The 22286-nt window shown below is 38.9% G+C and overlaps 1 protein-coding gene and 1 long non-coding RNA gene across 3 annotated transcripts in view; one reads left to right on the plus strand and one right to left on the minus strand.

The window, feature by feature from the left end:
* Positions 1 to 4505: 4505 nt before the first annotated feature.
* MYH2 (myosin heavy chain 2) overlaps positions 4506 to 22286 on the minus strand; it is a 28627-nt gene continuing 10846 nt past the window's right edge. For both annotated transcript variants that reach the window (XM_019013357.4, XM_019013358.3), the window contains exons 15-40: positions 21060 to 21230; positions 20628 to 20937; positions 19925 to 20001; positions 18671 to 18758; positions 18466 to 18583; positions 16901 to 17024; positions 16677 to 16813; positions 15024 to 15279; positions 13204 to 13446; positions 12936 to 13112; positions 12708 to 12853; positions 12534 to 12624; positions 12062 to 12451; positions 11122 to 11248; positions 10312 to 10430; positions 9973 to 10169; positions 9059 to 9242; positions 8817 to 8982; positions 8590 to 8714; positions 8124 to 8432; positions 7833 to 8036; positions 7127 to 7252; positions 6858 to 7028; positions 6670 to 6774; positions 6452 to 6547; positions 4506 to 4790 (exon numbers count right to left, since the gene is read on the minus strand). In XM_019013357.4, coding sequence (XP_018868902.2) covers positions 4638 to 4790; positions 6452 to 6547; positions 6670 to 6774; positions 6858 to 7028; positions 7127 to 7252; positions 7833 to 8036; positions 8124 to 8432; positions 8590 to 8714; positions 8817 to 8982; positions 9059 to 9242; positions 9973 to 10169; positions 10312 to 10430; positions 11122 to 11248; positions 12062 to 12451; positions 12534 to 12624; positions 12708 to 12853; positions 12936 to 13112; positions 13204 to 13446; positions 15024 to 15279; positions 16677 to 16813; positions 16901 to 17024; positions 18466 to 18583; positions 18671 to 18758; positions 19925 to 20001; positions 20628 to 20937; positions 21060 to 21230 — 4410 coding nt within the window. In that variant the 3' untranslated portion in view covers positions 4506 to 4637. The remainder of the gene's footprint in view (positions 4791 to 6451; positions 6548 to 6669; positions 6775 to 6857; positions 7029 to 7126; positions 7253 to 7832; positions 8037 to 8123; positions 8433 to 8589; positions 8715 to 8816; positions 8983 to 9058; positions 9243 to 9972; positions 10170 to 10311; positions 10431 to 11121; positions 11249 to 12061; positions 12452 to 12533; positions 12625 to 12707; positions 12854 to 12935; positions 13113 to 13203; positions 13447 to 15023; positions 15280 to 16676; positions 16814 to 16900; positions 17025 to 18465; positions 18584 to 18670; positions 18759 to 19924; positions 20002 to 20627; positions 20938 to 21059; positions 21231 to 22286) is intronic.
* Positions 9196 to 21257, plus strand: LOC129527855 (uncharacterized). The gene is made up of 3 exons (XR_008672955.2): positions 9196 to 9471; positions 16716 to 16879; positions 21045 to 21257. It is a non-coding gene; the product is annotated as an uncharacterized lncRNA (long non-coding RNA).

Raw genomic sequence — 22286 nt, forward strand, 5'->3', positions numbered from 1 at the left:
GGCTGCAGGTTATTGATGGCAGCCCAGTTAAGGACCCTGGCTGGGAGAGGAAGAAAAGAAATTGTAGAAATTAAGAAACTGGACCATTAGATTCACATTTAAAACTTTAAAAAAAAATTTACTGACCAATTGAGTGCTTAACATTGCATTGGGTATGACCACCTCCCTGGCTTGGTTGAGGATAAAATGTCAGTCTCCTTGTTCTGTGCCAGTGCTGACAGACACTTAATCATGCATTTGGAAAGAGACTGTTGTTTCTGGCTCACCTATTGCAGTCTCTTAGCTGCTTTCTCTGTTTCATTTGTTAGGTATATTAATCTTTATAAGCTGCCTATCATTGGCTTATGGAGAACATAAAGCTATAATGGTGGCAGGATAGTCTCCAGTTCTTTCACTTATAGCTTTTATCTTCCCAACTGGATTATAAGCACCTTGCAGGCAGGGAGCACTCTTCTTTTTATGGTATCCTTCACACCTCTTAGAACAAATGCTGGACACAGAGAAAGGCTCAAAGCTGGCTTGGTGAATTGAAAGAACAATAGGAATATGTTGCTATAATTTTAGGAACTATTCTGTACATGACAGAAATATTTTCATTATAAACTTGGGAGTTACGAAGACTTCCTAATATACAGGAAAGCAGAAATGTGTGGCTTTTTGTTTTGCATTGTTAAAAAATGTTCTGTTATCCATCAATTTCTGTTGTCTCTGTATAATAATTTTGACAAACTCAACTTCTTCACTGATCTTAGCATTTCTTAAATATTTATTATAAAACATTATTACCTATGTTTTCTTGCTCTATTATTAACATTTTTATAACAATTTCACAAAACTTGTTCTTTTCAGGATCCCCCTCTTGCCACATTAGCTAGCATTCATTAATGCTGTCAATAATCTTCATGTATATTCTACTTTGTAATAATAAAGATACCTTTTCCAGGGAAGCTCATTTGGATACATTTCTCCCACTGAAACTATGTTGACTCAGATAACATAATTAAAATGCTTCATCTTGCTGAATATGCTGACAATCATGTTTCGTATTGTGTGTGCGTATATATACGTGTGTGTGTGTGTGTATATATATATATTTGTTAATTTTTATTTTATAGATTGTGAAACAACATGCAGTTAAGCAACTTTTTCCAAGGCAAAGATTCAGACCATTCTATTTATCCAATTAGACATCATCTCTCATAGGTTTTTATATTTATAGTGCTGAGGAAAAGCCATGGTATAGAAAATTTAAATTTTCTCTATAATTGAGTAACACTTTGAAATGTTACACTGCATATTGTAATGCAGTCATTTAAAAGATAAACTACAATGCTGGAAATAATGAATGAAATTCACTATTGTGAATAAAATTCCCAAAGACTCTGAGAAAGCATTTTCATATATTGCAAGGGATATGAGTTAAGGAGAACCAGTTTCTAAAGTCATTCTCCATTTTTTAAGAGAAGCGTGATCAACCATGAAATGGAAATGTTTTTTTGTCACTCCCCTCACCCCGCCCCCCACCACTGTCCAAACCACTGCAGAAGATTCCTTGCACTCTGTGAGGAATGAGAAAAAAAAAAAAATCAGAATCTTACCGTAGAGATGCGACCTTAAAGTGGATCAGAACTGTAAGAAAAAGAGCAAACCTCTTCTGATTAAATTATAACAATTCCCGATTATAGAATAATTCTTAACTGAGAACCAGGAAATGACTGGGAAGACTACAACATCTAATTAAAATTGCTACGGAGTAAGCTGGTGCTTCACTGGCAGGGCTGCCAGGGACAGTGGGAGCCAGGATGTGTGGCATGCACGCGGGCAGCCAGACATCCCTTACCGTCCTCCAGACAGAGCCCTGTCCTCACACACACTTACCTTGAAGCTTTATGAGGAGAGACAAGTCATACTCATTCCAAGGGTACTTTTATAGGCTCAAATATGGAAAACACGTAACCTCCTCCTCTTTCTTAAAACATATTTGGCAAAACATGTTTTTGGCATTGAAGGTCTCCAAGCCTAATTCCCCTCATATTAAAGATGTTTGGATATAATTAGAAATATTTCCTCTCATATTGGGTTAAGTATATGAATCAATCTCCTATAAATAATTTGAGTCGTTGGCAATCTTAAAGTTGTTGGCCTTTGGAATGTAAGGTGTTGTTTCAAAGACAGCTAAGTTCTGGAATCCCTGGACTTTGTTGCCTACTGCTCTTCTGTTTCACAGAGTCGCCTGTGTGAAGTCTTTTCAACTGCCTGCACAGTTACAGATAGTGTACTCGGGAGGAAAACTTCTGCTCTTTAGCACTTTAGCAGAGGGTTATAAAAACGTTGCTTTCTCTCAAAAAGATTTCCTTTTTTTTTTTTTTTTGCAATTTATTGTGCTTTTTCAAAGTTGCTTGGAAATTTAATTTTGAAACTTGCTTCATGAAGAGCAGCCAAAGATAGCTTCTTTTGTTTCCTTCAATCAGTCGCCTCTTATTCATTGTCAAATCATTCCACCGGCACTTCGGACTTGCTCCGAAATTGCATTGCCTTCCAAACAGAGATGTCCTGCTTCTCTCATATTTTTTTGGTGCCCAAGTTGCTTGTGAAATCTTGTTTCCTCTATGAAACTCAACATAAGAAAATATTGGAAACAGGGTATTTCTCTGTCTAATATGCAGCATCGATGATTTTTCCTCTATCAGCAGTCCATGGGATATATTCAGTATTTTGCTTACAAACAATACCTGAATATTGTTTTCTATTTTAATTTTTTAAAAAAGTTTATTTTACTGTCTTTGTGGCCTCACGTCTCTGTCTGTCAGCATTGTCTGGCTAGGACTGGGACAATATTTGCTTAATATACCTGGTTTTGCACCCACATCTGTATTATTGTACTTATATCTCAATTGATTTAATGGCTATAGCTTGCCTTATGAAAGGAGATATCTGGATATACTAGTTGTAAAGGTCACATAGTTTTATTACCATAAGGGATCATCTAATTCATCTTTCTCATTTTACTAATAAAGCAACTGAGATCCAAAAAATAGAAGAGAATCTCCGCAAATCACACAGCAGTTTAGACTCTGGTCATCTGACTTGCGGTCCATCGTACTCACTTGTGACACTCTTCTACCTGGGGTAGATTAAAGCCATCAGGAAGGGTATTGCAGGGATGTGCATCTGAGAGGGCCTTTCCTAGCCATCTATTAGCCTGCTTTGTTGCCACAGGTACCTAATTTTACTTTCTTACATGTCTGTTTCTTTACTAGGCACCTGCAAAATGTGGGTAATGATTTTCAGGAAGATAGAACATTTTAATAATGCTCTCGATAGGATTTGATGGGAATCTTCAGACAACCTTTTGTCTTGCTCTGGATAAACTTTTCAATAAGTAGGAAGTAAGATATTGTTTTTGTTTATTACTGCCACGTTATAAAGCACTTAAGCAATTCCAGGTGATACAGGAACAAAGTGAAAGAGGGGCTTATGCAGCGAGAAGAGCAATTCCACACCCTTTCTAAGGCCAGTGCGACAGTGTGAATCCAACTTACCTGTTAAACTACCATGTCTAATTTACATCATTTTCACACAGTGTCATTTAGACCAAGATACTCTTGCTTTCTATTTGATGGGAAGTTACCATTTAGCTCTTCCTTTATTCTGTCGAGGAAGGTTATATTTTTGGCTATGCATCTCAGCTGCATCCAGTTTAAAAATCTTGATCCTCTAGGAAAACGTCTCTGAGTGGTCCAGATTGCTATGATATCTACTTTTTGTACCAAACTCATACCCATCATTATGTGTGTTGAATATAGATTTGAATAACCTACTTTGAGATCATATTTTCTTGACACTTTTAGTCATTTATTTTGGCTCTTTATATGATTATACGGGAGACCATAAAGATTGGAAACATAAGCTAATAGCTCATGGATACTACATTATAACGTAAAAATAGTATTCTCTATGTCTCCAGATTTGATAGACACCCTGTAGTTTTCATAGGGAGAAGAGTCATATTTAATTTAATTTTGCAACTTGCTTCATGAAGAACAAGGTCATGTCAAACCCATTACCCAGTGCACCTACTGTGGGCATATGGTACATTGGAATTGATAATGTAAATATCCATGGGCTAATTAAGAATATTTTGTATTTATATTCTTGATAACAGTTATTCAACAAAGAGAATTAATGATACAATTCAGTTTGAATCCCCTATGTGAGAATATAGCTAGTACTATCCTGAAAAAGGTTCATGTTAGGGGAAGCAGGAGCTTTCTAAGATTTTACTGTACTCAGATATCAGGAAAGGTTAGAAAGAAATAAAATAGACTTCCAGATTTCTGTTCATTAGAACAGTCTTTCTGGATAAGTGACATCTTTACAGCCTTAAAGTGTTGCCGTAGACCCCCCAAAAAGTCGCCAATTGAATGTGATTGTTTGACAACTCTGTGACTATTCACACTTTGACATGGCTTCAGGAAAGAGAAAAGACAAGACCAGTCTAAGGATATTGTTTGCAAACTACCCTATGCTTTATTTCCTTTGCAACAGGGTAGAATACACAATAATTACAGAGGGAAATGACCAAAGATGTCACATTTTGTGCCTGTCTTCAGTCATTCCATGGCATCAGGACATGATCACTCTTCACTTATGACTTTTGTGTGAACCTCCCGGCTCTTCACCCGCAGTTTGTTGACCTGGGACTCAGCAATGTCAGCCCGTTCCTCGGCCTCCTCCAGCTCATGCTGGAGCTTGCGGAATTTAGCTAGATTGGTGTTGGATTGTTCCTCCTGAGAATAAAAATGGAATTGTAAGGAACTCATACTTGCATCTTTCTAGACTCTTTAGACCTAATAGAAGAAAGGACTTGGCATCTATGGAGAAGCAACATCTAGGGATTACCTTTGAAATTAATTTTAAGATTTGTTTATTGATGTCATATATATATATACACACACACACACACACACACACACACACATACATAATCTCACATTCCTATTTTGGCAACCAAAACACATAAAATATATGTACCACAAGTAGAATAAGAAGAAAAATATAAGCTTAGAGAGGAAGGCAAGAATATTAAAGTCATAGTTGTTAATGCTTGCTATAAGATGATGATTTTCCCTTGAGTTAGATTTTTTTATCATATTAAGAATGAACTTATTAAGTTTTTAAAAATTGAAATAAATATTGGATTTTGTCATGTATCATTCTGGCACATTTCAAAATGGTTACTTTTTTCCTCCTGCATTGGATGTAATGATTCTGTTGACAGATAACCTAATATTAGGTAATCTTTACATTGTAAGAATTAACCTTATTTAATCACTGGAAGACAATTCCTTTAAAAAAGTAAGACTTTTACTACTTAGTAATTTATCTTTGCTGTAACTGTCTTTATGAGTAAAATTGCCTTTAGTTTTTCTCCCTCTGTCCTCTCTTGGGCAGGCTTTGGTATGAGGGTTATGTGAGCTTCTTAAAATGAACTGGACAGCTTTCCATCTTTTCCCATGCTCTTGAACAGCTACATAGCTGGGGGATTATCTGTTCCTTGAAATTTTGAAAGAACTATCTGGACTTGGGTCCATTTCCAGAAGTAATTCAGCCAACTTAGTAATTTATATCCTCCTAGAAAAATCATCAATTTTTTTCAGGGTTTCAACTCTATTGATAGATGTGTTTTATATTAAAAAATAATCCTCTATGTATATAGCTTATTCCCTTTCTCATTTCTAATGTTGTTTATATTTTCTCTCTTATTTTCCTTGATTAAACTAGTTATAATACATTATTTTATTAATTCCCCAGAAGTTACAAATATTACTGAAGTTATCAAATAGAAAATATTATACTCTAATTCACCAATTTCTACTTTTATTTTTAACAGTACTTCTTACTTCTACTGTTTTATTATTATTTATAATTTATTTATTGGACTGTCTGTTTATTTTTACTTTTGGTTCATAATGAAAGCATTTAAAGCAACGAATTAGCCTCCAAGCACAGCTTTGACTACATTCTGTAGGTTTGTAAAAGGTGCATCTTCCTTGTGATTTTACTTATAATTAATAATTATTTAGTAATTATGTTTTTATTTTTACTTTAAACCAAGAGTTATTTAAGAAAGTTAGGTTTTTTAATATTTAAGTACCCAAGAATTTTTGCTTATATTTTGTCATCACTTTACAACTCCGTCATACTGTGGCCGGAGAATATGGCCTGTATTATTTCTGCTTTTAATTTTTTTCAGGTTTCTTGGTGGATTGAAAGTTTACTTTTAAAATGAAGCTACTGATATTACAAATGATACACAATAATTATTGTACAAAAACAAATGTTAAATACGCATGCAGTAGTCTATAAAGCAAACAGCTTGTTTACTACTACAAGAGGTAGTAATTATTTATTAGCTTAATTTGAGGACTTCAATCTTAAAAATACTTACAGCCTCCTCAGCTTGTCTCTTATAAGATTTCACTTTTGCCTGAAGTTTATCTACCAAATCTTGAAGCCTGAGAATATTCTTTCTATCTTCTTCCGTCTGAAAGATTATAAAAAGTCCAGGACCTTAATTACTAAAGCACATGACTATTGCATCATTGAATATGAGTATTTCACATAGACTTCGACCAGTGCTTAGCCGCTAAAAACTACTGGCTGTACCTGGTAAGTGAGTTCCTTCACTCGCCTCTCATGTTTGCGCAGACCTTTGACAGCCTCAGCATTACGCTTTTGCTCACTCTCAACCTCTCCTTCCAGCTCCCGTACCTGCAAATAAGTAGGCTCTTAAGAACTTTGATCCAATAAGGCACTGAAAGCAGATGGAAATAGACAGATATTGGGAGACCCACCCTGGCCTCCAGTTTCTGGATCTGCTTCTTCCCACCCTTCAGGGCCAGCTGCTCAGCCTCATCCAGACGGAGCTGCAGGTCCTTCACGGTCTGCTCCATGTTCTTCTTCATCCGCTCAAGGTGGGCGCTGGTGTCCTGCTCCTTCTTCAGCTCCTCAGCCATCATGGCGGCCTAAATAACAAATAAATCAAGAAAACCAAGAAAGTTATAGATGTCAGGAAATCTTACTGCTAAATCAGTGGACAAGTGTGCCTGCCACTCGGACTCACATCAGTGATGGCCTTCTTGGCCTTTTCTTCTGCATTGCGGGCTTCCTGGAGAATGTCCTCCATCTCTCCTTGCATTTGGGAAATATCTGTCTCCAGCTTCTTCTTGGTGTTGATCAGGCTGGTGTTCTGTTTAAAAAGAATTTGTACATTTAAAAAATTGTGTTACCAAAGTATTTATTGGTAACCACTTCTTGAAAAAAATTCAGATAAAAATTTGCAAGTCAAAAATGCCTTTTAATATTAAAGAATTAAAGGATTGTGTTATGTAATATGATTAAATAAAATAGAAATGTTATAGAATATTCAGCATCTTCAAGTGTATAGGTCACAAGCAGACCAAGTAGCTCTATAATTTTATAATTATCATTTACCAATAGACCATTCACAGGGATAAAAGTATAATGGACTTTCTCATAACATTCCATTTCTCCAGAATGAAATGTGAATACTGATAATGAGGGCCAATAAAGATATTAACACAATAGAATATGCGGGCAGCCTTAGAATATTATATGAAGCAAATCAACAATAGTTTTTCAAAGCAAAACAGTGAAAGCTTTCTCAATAATGCAGAATTACTATTCTGTATTATTTGAAAAGAAAATTTGATAGACATATTAGGTCTAGCTGTCTTATGAAAACTCAGGCTTATCTATTCTGGGACATATAAAATTTACTAAGGAGAGTTCTTTGTGCTGACTCCCACCTGGGTGTGCAGGAGCTGAACACGCTCACTGGCATCCAGGAGCTCCTGTTCTGCGATTTTCCTGCTCCTCTCTGTCTGTTCCAGAGTGGCCCGCAGCTCCTCGATCTCAGCCTGCAGCAGGTTGGCTCTGCGCTCCACCATGGCCAGCTGCTCCTTCAGGTCCTCCTGGCTCCGGAGAGCATCATCCAGGTGGATCTGGGTATCCTGTGAAACAAACCATCATTGAGACATCATGTTCTCAGGGTTGCAGGCACCCCAATAGTCCTGGGACCATCTCTTGGACATATTTACCTTGAGGATGCCTTGGGTGTTCCTGTAGTTCCTCAGGGCCTCAGCAGCCATGCGGTTGGCATGGTTCAGCTGGATTTCCATTTCATTGAGGTCTCCCTCCATCTTCTTCTTGAGCCTAATGGCATCATTCCTGCTCCTGATCTCAGCATCCAGCGTGCTCTGCATGGACTCCACGATTCTAATGTGGTTTCTCTTCATCTGGTCAATTTCCTCATCTTTTTCAGCAATTTTCCTATCAACCTCAGACTTGACTTGGTTCAACTCAAGCTGGATGCGCAGGATCTTTCCCTCTTCATGTTCAAGAGATGCCTTAATGACAGCAAGAGGTGACATTAGCAAGGAACCAAAAGCTTTATGAAGTTTTTCTGCACAGCAATAATTTTGTGCCATGTGTCTTTTTATTCACTCTGTGCAGATGTACCTAATTATTTTCCAAATTTTTTATAATGCACAATTTTACATGTACCTCTGCTTCTTCTAAAGCAGCCTGAAGTTCACACTTTTCTTGTTCCACTTGTTTCTTTATTTTCTCCAGTTCATGGATACGTTTCCCTCCTTCTGCAATCTGCTCCGTGAGGTCAGAAATCTCCTCTGTTGTTTGAGTAAAAGACAGGTAGGGATTTGGTTAAACATGTGACGTAAGGGAGAGATTCTTCCAAGTTATGAATATTATTGAATATGATAGGGACTCACGCTGTAAGTTTTTGTTCTCTCGCTTCAGGGTTTCTAGCTGATCCAAAGATTCCTCGTAGGCATTCTTTATCTTGAACAGCTCAGTGCCAAGGGAACGGGCCTCCTTCTGGGAGGCCTCAAGCTCAGCATGCGTTTCCTCACATTTCTGTTTCCATTCTGCCAGGATCTGAAAAACCAAGACCTGTTACCTGCTGCAAAGACAAAAGAGTAGAGTAAAGAGCAGAAGATGCTGGAGGAATTACCTTATCGAAGTTCCTTTGCTTTTTGTCAAGGGCAGCACAGGCGGCATTTGTCCTCTCCACGTCAAGCATGAGGTCCTCGACCTCATTCTGCAGCCGCTGCTTCGTCTTTTCGAGGGAAGCACATTTGGCGTTCACAGCTTCTACATGTTCCTCAGCCGCCTGCAGCCGCTGGGCCAACTTCTTCCTTGAATATTATACATGTTTTCAGAGAGAAGTGAACCATAGTATGAATTATGAGCTATTACCACACACGATGAAGAGTATTAGAAACTTCACATTAATGCTGCCCAGCCACCTTTCATTCTTTCAACAAATATTGATGAGCCCCTTTTATGAACCAGACACTGGCGACGCAGCAGTGACCAAGACAAAAAAGATCTCTGCTTCATGAAGACCACAAACAAGTGAGAGAGGTAAACAATAAGTAAATCAGAACATCCGTAATAATACCTTACAGATACAAGTGCAATGAAGCAAAATAAAATAGAGTAAATGGTGGGCAACTACTCTAGATATTCAGTGAAGGCCTCCATGAAGAGATATTTGAGTCAAGAGCTAAAAGAAGTCAGAGAGCCAAAGGGAAGTCTGTGGAGAGGGTATTTCAGACAGAGAGAACAGCAGGTACAAGCCCCTGATGCAGCGATGAGCTCATTGTGCTTGACAAACAGCAATGAGGCCCCTAATTATCAGTGTAATTATTTGCTCTTCTTTGTTTTCTTAACTAGATTTTAGGATCGTAAGGCAGGGACCATATTTGATTTATTCATGTCTTATTCTCAGGGCCTGATTGTGACTGGCACATAAAAGCAGATTAATGAGCATTTGTGGACTAATTCACTGAATCTTCAAAGGTCATGTCTTTCTGATTCAATATGCAAAGTTTTCTGCTCATTCTCTCATATCTGTGCACATACTTGGCCTCCTCCAGCTCCTCTGTGCGCTGGATGGCGTCCGTCTCGTATTTGGTCCTCCACTGGGCAACCTCGGTGTTGGCCTTGGACAGTGCCCTCTGCAGCTCGGCCTTGGATTCCTGCTCCTCCTCATACTGTTCCCGCAGCAGGTCACAGTCGTGGCGGGAAGACTGCAGGGCATGCGCCAGGGCATTCTTGGCCTATGGAGGCAGTTACACCTTCATTTTACTGGATATTTAAATATTTAACTCTTAACTTTCAAAACCTTTTGAAAGCTGGTATAACAGGCTCCATGTAGAATCAGCTCATGAGGGAAAAAATCAGTCTTAGAATCATAATTACTTTTATCTCCTCTTCAAGTTGCCTCTTTAATTCTTCAATCTGTTGAGTAAAGGCTTGTTTGCCTCTTGATAACTGAGACACCAGAGCTTCCTTTTCATCAAGCTGGCGTGAAAACTCACCTGATGGACAAAAGAAATGGCACCATTTTTTAAGTGAAAAACAAGATTCTGCAAGCCCATGTTAGAAAGAAATTTTGACTCTTATTTTCCCAAACTGAGTGCTCAGATGGTTGAATTCTATACTGATATCTTCATGCTCAATGCAGGTTTTCAGTTTTTATGGTGAAACTTTCAGATCAATCGGAATGAATAAATACAGCTTAAATTCCTTTTGTCCTTTCCATAACTAATTCTTTCAGAATTATATGATATTGTGCAAAATCTGGTGAGGACTGTCAAATGAGTAAGCTAAAATGTCTAATTCTACAGAGTCCCCATTCCATAGGACTTTTGAGAGACTGGGATATTCATTGCCCCATTCTGGAAGTCAGTTGGCCCTCATATAAATAAAGAGAAACTTGGCCTGAAAGAGAAGCCCTGAACTCATGCTGGATTAACCGCTAATCCCAGCATCCTCACAATGAGCAAATACTCAAGGCCATTCTGGAACAGAGCTTGATTTTGTCCTATTGAAACCTTTATCTCCAGCATTGTCCCAAGATGACCTTGCACATAGGTCAGGTGTCTGAGCTGTTCAGTGAATCAGACATGTTCTCAGCTGTTTTATTAGGCTCCCACATCACCAAATCAGTCCATTGTTCTTAATCACATCCTCTCCACCCTGAAGCTGCACAGAATAGGGGAGAGTTACCGGATTCAGTCTGCAGGCGCCCCCTCTGCGCAGTCAGGTCATTGATCAGCCGCTGCTGCTCCTCTTCCTTTGATTTCAGTTCACTCAGTTGGTCCTCTAGAGTCCGGCACATTTTCTCTAGGTTTCCCTATAGAAGAAAAAGTAAAAGAAGAAAACAGAGACCTTTTAAGCGAATAATAATCACCTTTGCAGTTGCTGTAACTTCTCCCCAAAATAAAAAATACAATATTTATCTTAATATAGAAAATAAACCAAATTATCTTATATGTAATGTAATGCATAAAAATTTTTCTTTCTTTTTTTTTTTTTTTTTGAGACAGAGTCTTGCTCTGTCCCCAGGCTGGAGTGCAGTGGCATGATCTCGACTCACTGCAACCTCCGCCTCCCGGGTTCAAGCAATTCTCTTGCCTCAGCCTCCTGAATAGCTGGGACTATAGGTGCGCGCCACCACGCCTGGCTGATTTTTCTTATATTTTATGAAAGCTAATCATGAAGCTCTGTTCAATATTAATATGAAAATGTTAAGGTTATATTCTAATTTTAATATTTTGTTAGAATTGTATAGTGTACATTTTCTAAAAGCATGTTCTAAAATACTTCATTGCCTTTATGTATGATGAAACTTTCCTTATTTCAATTTCCTTGAAATAATTGGAGACCTTTGTTCTATAACTGGAGACTTGGAGAACACAGATGGCTTATGTTCAAAAGCTGGTTTTGTCGTTTATTAATGGCATGATGGGTCAAAGTGCTTGGCCTCTTTGAATTTCTGATCCTTTATTTGTTAAGCTGAAATAATAAAAAATGCTGATTTTTTGTGCTTACTTCCCTGAATTACTGCAGGTAACAAATGACTTAATGTGTAAAAAGTGCCCTGTGCAAACTATGATGTGTCCATAATGCATTATTTTCAATAACAATTTCCCAGAATTTGTAGTACCTTGGCTTTGGAGACCGTTTCTACATTACTAGCAAGGTCATCAATCTCCATCTTCATCTCACTCTTCTCCTTCTCCAGCTTCTGCTTCACTCGCTGCAGGTTGTCAATCTGCTCCCCAAGCTCGGCCACACTATCTGCATGCTTCTTCCTCAGGGTGGCCGCTGTGGCTTCATGCTGTAGGGTGGCCTCCTCCAGGTCCCTGCGCATTTTCTGGAACTCAGCCTCCCGCTTCTTGTTCATCTCAATCTGGGCTGAAGTGGCCCCACCGGCTTCTTCCAGCCTCTCGCTGATCTCCTCCAGCTCCCGGGAGAGGTCAGAGCGCTGCTTCTCTGCTTTGGCCCGGGAGGCCCGCTCTGCCTCGATTTCCTCCTCCAGCTCCTCAATGCGGGCCTGGGAATGGTGGAAAATACAAACTCAGCTTCTTTGTGTCATAACTGCCTCCGAGCCAGACTGATGAAAATCATGTACTTACTTGCAATTCTTTAATTTTCTTCTGCAATTGAATGCCAAGTGCCTGTTCATCTTCAATCTTGCTTTGCAGATTGCTGATTTCAAACTCTTTCCTTTTAGAAAAGTAGCAAAGGACAACAATTTAGTCCGTATCTAATGTTGGAAGCAAATCCATAAGCAATTCTTTCTTACTTACTTTTTGAGCTTTTCATCAAGTTGCTGTTTCTCATTTTCAATGTCCATTATGGATTCTTGGGCCAACTTCAAGTCACCCTCAAGTTTCCTCTTAGCCCTTTCTAGGTCCATGCGAAGTTTCTTTTCTTGCTCCAAGGACCCTTCGAGCTAAATATAAATAATGTTGAATCAGAAGGAATGCTTATCTTCCTTTAGAAGAAAAGAATGTCCTTGATGATACGAGACTTACATCATCCACTTGTTGTTCAAGTTTGATTTTAGCTTTGGTCAGGGTGTTGACTTTGTCCTCCTCTGCCTGCAGGTCATCCAGGGTCTGCTGGTGGGCCTCCTGGAGAGCCTTCTTCTCCTTGGTCAGCTTAGCAATGGTTTCATCCAGACCTGCCATCTCTTCTGTGAGGTTTTTCACCTACAAAGGTGAAGAAAGCAGCTTAGTTGCTATAAAGCACCTTTGTTGGGTGGCAGAACCTCTATACAGTACTGTAGAATATGATTGATACCTTGTTTTCTGTGGCATGTTTCTCCTTCTCAACCTTGGCCAGTGTCAGCTCAAGGTCATCAATGTCTTTCTTGAGTTCTGAACATTCATCCTCCAGTTTCCTCTTCTTGGCTGTCAGCTCAGCATTGATCTCTTCCTCATCCTCAGCTCTCTCAGTCACCTCTTTGATTTTGGCCTCTAGCTGGATTTTGGTTTTGATTAGCTGGTCACACCTTTCCTCTGCATCAGCCAAGCCTTCAGCTTCCTTAAGTTGGAAACAAGATCAAAATTGGGAAGAAAGAATGAAATACTTCACAACGGATAAGAGTGTATGTTTCTGCATTTGATCTTTTGAATTTCCTATATTCATTTGTTTACTCCTTCACAAATTTTTGTTTCATGAACCACCCTACTGTGTACATTTTCCACATGTGGGTAAGCCAAAATGTACCAGTTGTCGTTTTGTTCCCCTAAAAGAATGTATTCTACAGTAGATTAGAAAACCTATTTCCCAAAAGCTACCATTAATGTAGAAAGCAATTAGTGACATAACAGATCAGAGAAGTTGGATCAGAGATGGTTTCATGAAAGAATTGCTATTTGATTTGGGCCTTGAGAGAGGGGTAGGATTTGCTTTTGCAGAAATCAACTTATTGTGGAGAGGAGCAGGAGGGTTGTGGGGAAGCATTCTAGCAGGACAAATTCAAGATACAGCTGCTACTTATTTTTTTTTTTTTGTAGTACTGGAGGATGCTCCTGATTATGATGTACTAAATTCAAGTTGAAACATAAAGTAATCAAGAAATTCCTGGCAACCTGCTGTTTCCAATTAAGGGGGTCAGGGCAGGCAGGAAATGAAGGAGACACTGGAATATATACTCATCAGTAATCCTCCATATCAGCCTTTGACTACATTAAGGAATGCAGGGTGCTGTATATAACTGTGTAATGAATACAGTGGTTTAGTACAGATTCTGCATAAATCTCTGGGGATAACAGAAGAGAATACAGGGTAGATTTGGAGGGCTTTTTCCTTCTGTAATCTAGAAGGAGTTATTACACTGCTCGGAGTTATTACACTGCTCAACGTTGACAGAGAGACCAGTCTTAACAGAAAAAAATATGACTTTATGATAAGTAGACCAATTCAATTCACTCCAAATAAAACATAGTCTTATAAATTATAGTCTGAAGTTGATGGAAGCAGTTCTAAAATGATTGGTTCAGGAGAGGGCAGTGAGCAGGCTGGATGGAAGAAGAGACAATTGGGAAGTAGGCTGAGCAACTTTGGTGCTGATGCAGCAATGTGGGTGTGACATGATGGGACACTGACTGTGGAGACAGGTTAGAAAGAGGGAGTCTGAGTTTTTGAGATCAATATCACATGATAATTCAGTAAAATTTGATGAGAGTGCTGTCATGTGTCAGCTGTTCCTATTATAATTTAAGACCCGTGGACATCTAGAAGTTCAAGGAAGTTTCAGAAAAATATTACTCTCTCCATGCTATCCTCCCCTTCATATTTTATTTGGGATTGTGTCATATTAAAATCATTTTTATGGACTGTATTTAAAGAGAAAATAAGTCAAAAATCTTGTAGTTTGATGAAATTGTGTACAATGGAAAATGAGGGATATTTCTACCTCACTGCCCTGGTGCTGGTTTGTTGAGGGTTATTGGGCAATGGAGGAATGTTTAGACCTTTTTGTGCCATTGGAGTGTTTTAACCTTTTCCTTCCAATGAGTGTCTCCCTTGCGATTACCCAACTCATGGCCCACAATGGCCAAAGTTCTAGCCCCTGCATCCTGGTTAGTGATACCAAGGGTGATATTCCAACTCACAGCCTGAACTTGGAGCTGCAAGTCATTTTTTTCTTTCAACAGCGTCACCATCTTTTCTTCCAGTTCCTTCCTTTTTGCCTCTGACTTGGCAAGTTCGTCTTTAATTTTCTGAAATTCTTCCTTCATGGTGGCCATCTCCTTCTCAGTTTCTGCACTCTTCAGCAGAGGCTTGATCTTGAAGAAGAGTTTCATCCAGGGCCAGTGCTTGACATTCATGAAGGATCTGATATTGTACTGGATACAGAAGATGGCCTCCCTGAAATTTAATTGATGCAAATTAGTATTGTGTGGTTGATGCAATGGGATGAAACCTTGACAGTGAGAGTTGGACGTTCTGCTTCACCTTGTTCCTACTCTGCTTTCAAACACGCAGATGAAAAAAATTCTATTTCGGGATGATGGTCAAGGTCTTGCTAAGGTCACTCATTTCTCTACATCACTGCTTCTCAAACTTTGGCATGCATAAGAATCACCTGAAGGGCTTGTTAAAATACTGACTCCTGAACCTCACCTCCATAGATTCAGATTCAGATTCAGAAGATCTAGGGTGGAGCCTGAAAATTGGCACTTTTAACAAGTTTGCAAGAAATGCTGATGTTGCAAGTCCAATGAGCACCCTTTGAGAAGCCTTGCTGTATGTCAGTGCTTCTCAAACATTGCTAGTAAAACACCACTAAGGGCAGTGAAGGGGGAACACAGCTCTTTAGGGGTATATGGGGCATGAGATATTAAAAACTCAGAATTTCTTAGAAAATCTCTGGCTTTATATGTTAATGTTGTGTGAATTTTGTATTCTATTCTCTAATACCACTTTTGTTTTCATCTAAATGATTTTTACAGCTAATTACCCCATATATAGACAATTACCCAAATATATATATATCGTGGATCATGACCAAAATTTATTATTTTTAATGAAATGGAATATAGTTGAAAATATTAGCATAATTACAAGTGGTAAAAATAAAATTTTCTTCATGTAAATTATTTATATATCTGCATACACATATGTATATGTGTAGATGTATAGGTGGCAATGTAAAATGCCTTTCTCAACATGGAGAAATGGTCCTGATCACATACATCCTGTACTTTGAGATACCTGGCTCTATAGTCTTTGAACTCTGTCCTTGCATCAAATTAGATCACCAAATAGCTACATTCCCTGATGCATTGTGTTAACTTACTGCAAAAAGTATTTCACAGATAAATGGCCCCTAATATTTTAAATCATGATAGTTTGATAATATAAATGATCAGAGGGAAAAAGTTGTCTCTACAGCCTGTGTAAAACCACTCTTGAGTATACTGTCTGTTTTGCAGGTCAATGTCCCTTATCTAATGATCTGTCCAATAAATTCATATCAGAAACAGGTGCTAGGGCAAAAGTTTGCTTCTGCTTACTCACTGGTGTATTTTATCTTATTAGATAAGAAGTACACACTTCTTACCTAACTTCTCAAGTTTTTACCCATACAATCAGATGGTGATGGTTCCTTCCTTAAGTTTTCTGGTACATGTATATTCCCACTTCATTATAGGACTCTTATTCATTTCTTCTTTAGTGTCCTTATCATAAGCTGAGTCTTAACTGTAAGCCATTTCAAATATGTTTTTGAAGATGGAATATGTGAATAAACATATTTTTTATACCTTCTCTCCACCATCCTCTGGTACTCCACTCTTGCCAAGAACCCTCTGCACCTGGCCTGGGTTCGGGTAATCAGCTGGGCCAGCTTGTCATCTCGCATCTCCTCTAGGAGCCCCAGAAGACCAGCTTTGAAAAAGACCTGTGAATGGAAAGAGTTGCAGATCACAAGCTTTAATAAAGTTCAAAGGGACAGGAATAGCATCAGGTAGGATTTACAGAAAATTACCTTGGTGTGCCCAAATTTATACTGGGTGTGGTCAATGTCGATGGATGCAAGGAGCTTCTCAGAGGCCTTCTTGCTATCAATGAATTGCCCTTCAGGGATTGCACTTGCATTTAATACCTTGTATCTGTTGAAGTACATATAGCTTTTAACAACTAGTTTACTGATGACACAAATACTAGCTAAACATTAAATGATTCATTTTTTAAAGCAGAGCTTTAAAAAAATATTATTCTTTGTTCACAAGGAGAACATTGTTTATTTGAATGGTCAACGCTTTGGCAACCAATTTTTATTCCATTTGCCTTTCCCTCGCAGTTGCAACTTTCCTTTCTGTCTCATCAGACCCTGTTCTTAGAAAAGGGTTCTGCCTTAAGAAAGGCACACATTATGGTGTGCCTAACCAATAAAATGTAATCTGTTATCTTTACTAGATGCATTTGCTTTTTAAGGCCCTGAATCCAAGAGAGCTACTTTTCATTGAAGAATTTGGTAGACAGTACACTTTAGGTATTCAGAACTATCCTAATCACCTAAAATCAAACTTAGACATGCTTTGGATCTTGAGCCCTGGAATCCTCTGTCAGTGCCACCTGACCCAGACCTGGGAGAGATCAGCTCCTAGCAGCTGCTACCCAGTCCTTCCCCACCTCTGCCTTTTCTTTGATTCTCAAGATGGGCTTATTCTAGAGAGGAGAAAAGGGACCTGAGGAACAGTCATTGTGACATGTTCCCTCTGCCTCCAGGAAACCCTGGGAGTCTAATATGTGGGAGAAAAAGGCGAACATAGATGATACCAAAGGAAATGAGAGAAAATGAATAGCTATGTTTGTATGGAAGAGTTTCTAACTCAACCACTTAATAACTGTGACTTTGGGCAAGTACCTTAATTTCCCTGAGCCTCAGCTTATTCATCTATAAAGTGAAGTCTTAATAGTACCTACCTCTACTGTGTTTTTGCGAGGATTAAACAAGATAATCTAAACATATTAAGCACTCAAAAAGGTCGTTCTTAATTATTATTGGAGTTAACGTGTACATCTATGAGCTAAGCTAAGTGCCTGATAAATCCAATGAAAATTCCACAAGGTGCTTAAAATGTTGTATATTTATATTTTAAAAGTATTTGAGGCTGGGCATGGTGGCTCATGCCTGTAATCCCAAAACTTTTGGAGGCCGAGGCTGGCGGATGACCTGAGGTCAGGAGTTTGAGACTAGCCTGGCCAACATGGTGAAACCCCATCTGTACTAAAAATGCAAAAATTAGCTGGGCGTGGTGGCATATGCCTGTAGTCCCAGCTACTTGGGAGGCTGAGGCAGGAGAATCGCTTGAACCCAGGAGGCAGAGGTTGCAGTGAGCTGAGATCACGCCATTGCACTCCAGCCTGGGTGACAGAGCAAGACTTTGTCTCAAAACAAAAGTGTTCGAGACTTGAGACTTGTAATTTTTTTACTTCTTTTTGTGACAAAACTAACAAGTAGAGGCATATGTTTCACTAAATTGTTTTGCTTGCATTAAACTTGTTCATATTAAACTTCAGAATACACCATAATCAGGAGAAACTGACCTCTGTTTGAAGTCTGCATAAAGGATTCTGCTTGGAAATCCTTTCCTACAGATGCGGATGCCTTCCAGCACACCGTTACACCTCAGCTGGTGCAGGACAAGCTCATGCTCCATGGCACCTAAAAATGCATATTTATTTCACTGCAGAGCTGTTGAAAAGGAGGTGTGGCAGTCATCCTTTGCACTTTAATTATAGAATTTCTTACCAGGAGTTTTTGTCTCATTGGGGATGATACACCTCACAAAGTGAGGATGGGTACTCCTGAGGTTGGTCATCAGCTTGTTCAAATTCTCCTGTAAAATCAGGAAAAATCCTGTCATTTTAGGCTCTAGACATGGATATGAGCAGTCATTGGTGTCTATAAAATCAATATCTATAGCTGAGTTGAATGACCAGTATGGACTGAGTTCATATAAGGCAACACTTTGAATGCTTCTTCTGAGATGCTTTTTCCTCCTCAATAGATCTTTCTGCACTTGAGTTTCCGAGAGTTACACACAGAACAAGGAAAGCACCCTGGCATGTGCTTCTTTTCAGTTTATGCCAACACCATCCTTTCTACCCTGGTCCCTGGCCATACACATACATTTACAAGGCCATTGGCTTCCCATGCGAGATGATCGCTCTTTCTTCTACTAAATTCCATAGTTCTCCAATAAGGAAATGGAAGCCTGCACCACATTTGGACGTTTTCCTTATAATACAGCTCCTCTTTTCCAGCTCTATCAATTTTTAGGGGATAGAGATTATCTACAGGGGCATAATCCTACCAATTATAATTGAAAATTGACTCAATTAAGAGCAAGGATACCATATTAGCTGCACTGCAGATTTGCTGCTAGAATTCATGAGTTCATTAGCCATACTGATGTCTTTTAGTCTCTCTGAGTTCATGTCATTGCTCTTTTTCATGGCTCAGCTAGATTATGAATGGCAGAGTATTATGGTCTATAAGATTTTCTATAAAATATTTCTCATTATTTGACTTAGCATGAAAAGTGAACTAATAATTTCTGAGTAATTTAAATCCCTTCTTTCCAAAGTTAGATCAACAGAGTCACTAGTTACTATCAGTCCTTTTCTAAACTACTCATGGAATGATCTTGTACTTTTAAAAGCAAATTTTATGCATTGGGTACAGTGTACACTGCTCTGGTAATGGGTGCACCAAAATCTCAGAAATCACCACTAAAGAACTTATGCATGTAACCCAACACCACCTGTTCCCCAAAACCTATTGAAATAAAAAATAAATTTTAAAAAAGAAAAGACGAGGGGAATTTTGCCCAGCGAGATGTCAAAGCATATTACAAAGTAATTTTAATAAATGTAATGTGACATTAGTATATGAATAGATAAATATATCCTTAGAACAAAAATAGAAGTTCAGAAAAACAGACCCATGTTAAAAAAAAATCCCAAAGTAATTGGAGAATGTCAAAAACAATTTCTTCCTTACTCTGAAAAGGGCAGACACTGTCTGGAAAGAAGAGCCCTTCTTCTTACCACCTTTCTTGGCCCCTCCACCAGCTCCCTCTGAAGAAAAAGGAAGAAAAGAAATGCAGTTTTGAATTGGCAGGGCTACTTCTTGCGTATTTGCTGATTTCTGTGTTCATCGAGTGGAGCCTTTTTTCTACCCAGCTGGCCTCTCTGATTGAGCCTGAATGAATCTTATTTTTCAACTAAGTTTGCAGCCACTTATCTGTGATTCTTTCTCCAGTGGGAAATGGGGCCAGGGATATTCACCTGACCGTATAGAGAGGGATTCCCTAATATTAGGACATGTGAGGAGCTAACTTCAAAAATCATCAATAGAAGCTAGTACTGAGAGGTGGAAGTTTGTCACTCTGTTGCCTAAGATTTATACCCTCAGATACTCTATATATCCTGCAGATGTGGAGGAAGAAGTAGGAGAGAATCATAGAAGCTGAGGCTTTTCATTGGTCGAGAGCCTGATAATCCTCTCTGACTCTGCAATAGGGCTCCTGTCAGTAGTGGAGTGAGCCGCAAATGTGTAATTACAAGGCTGCCTATCTATTCAATACTTGGAGGAACTAGGGGCTTGGTCTGCAACCCTTCTGCCAGACCTAAGAGATCACTAGCTTCAATTTAACATCACATTTTGTAATACCTAGAGAGTATTATTAACATTTGAGCATTACCTCCTTCAGCAGTTTGAGTCCCAGAGAAGAGGTGAGCTAGAGTTTTCATTGCAGACTTCTGGTACAGTCCAACCACGGTCTCATTCAGGGGGTCCTTGTTCTTCTCCAGCCAGCCAGTAATGTTGTAGTCCACAACACCAGCATAGTGAATCAGAGAGAAATGGGCCTCGGCCTTGCCTTTGACCACCTTGGGCTTCTGGAAGTTGGCAGACTTGCCCAGGTGCTGGTCATACAGCTTGTTCTTGAAGGAGGTGTCTGTTGCCTTAGGGAACATGCACTCCTCTTCCAGGATGGAGAAGATGCCCATAGGCTAAAAAGCAGACCACAACACAAAATTGTACTTCTATTTTTTTTTCTGTCTATAGAATTAAAATAAAAAGCAGTGAATAATATAGTTGCCGCAAAATATGGTTTCAGAAATGCAAAACCAACCTTCTCGATGAGCTCGATGCAGGCAGCCAGGTCCATCCCGAAGTCGATGAACGTCCACTCGATGCCTTCCTTCTTGTACTCCTCCTGCTCCAGCACGAACATGTGGTGGTTGAAAAACTGTTGCAGTTTCTCATTGGTGAAGTTGATGCACAGCTGCTCCAGGCTGTTGAACTAAATAAATAGATATGTTTACTTCTCTCTTAAGCAAATTGAGTATTTTTTAAAATACAGAACTTTTCCATTTTAAAAATATGTGTCCAAGAGCCTTTATATTACAGATGTTAAAATCACTGGGTTAAAGAGACTTTGAAATAAAAGGTGAAAAGTATGGAAGGTTTGAGGGCATGTGGAAGCTACTATTTTTCTGCTGTCATTTTGTAGAAAATCCTACCATTATGATATTCTTTTCCTGCATTTGCTTAAGTTTATTCAGGTATTTTCCTGAGTACCTACTTAATCATCCTGTGTTTATTCCCACTATCTTCTACATTTTCCAGAAGGTTTACAGTTTTCTGTTGACTCATTTAGGAGCCAACTTGCAACCCATGAGAAGCTGGCTGGGAGGAGTCTATCTTGCGTGGCAATCACATGGTCAGCATGGCAAGTGAACAATAATTTGCCACCCCTGTTATTCTTTAATGTGAAATGAAAAAAAAAAAGATCAAGATACCAAGTATTATATAAAGTATGACAATATACATTTGTATTTTTAAAAATTCCCCAAACAGCACTTTGAGAGGCCGAGGTGGGTGGATCACAAGGTCAGAAGATCGAGACCATTCTGGCTAACACGGTGAAACCTCGTCTCTACTAAAAAAAATACAAAAACATTAGCCGGGTGTGGTGGCAGGCACCTGTAGTCCCAGCTATTCAGGAGGCTGAGGCAGGAGAATGGCGTGAACCCAGGAGGTGGAGCTTGCAGTGAGCCGAGATCATGCCGCTGCACTCCAGCCTGGGCAACAGAGTGAGACTCCGTCTCAAAAAAAAAAAAAAAAAAATCACCAAAATGTTAACATTATATATAAATAGTAGAATTATGTGGAATCTTTTTCCTTGGGACCTTCTATATCCTCTGCAATGCCCTAAGTTTTGCTTGTATAATTAGAAAAAAACAATTAAACTTCTTGAAAACTATAATCAAGAAAAATATATTTCGTAATCAAATATGAATTTTTATTTCATGATATCATACTAATGAGTCTTAAAAGCTAATTGCATTTGTTACTG

The sequence above is a fragment of the Gorilla gorilla genome, chromosome 19 (genome assembly GCF_029281585.2).
Source record: "Gorilla gorilla gorilla isolate KB3781 chromosome 19, NHGRI_mGorGor1-v2.1_pri, whole genome shotgun sequence".
In the NCBI taxonomy this organism is placed as follows: domain Eukaryota; kingdom Metazoa; phylum Chordata; class Mammalia; order Primates; family Hominidae; genus Gorilla; species Gorilla gorilla.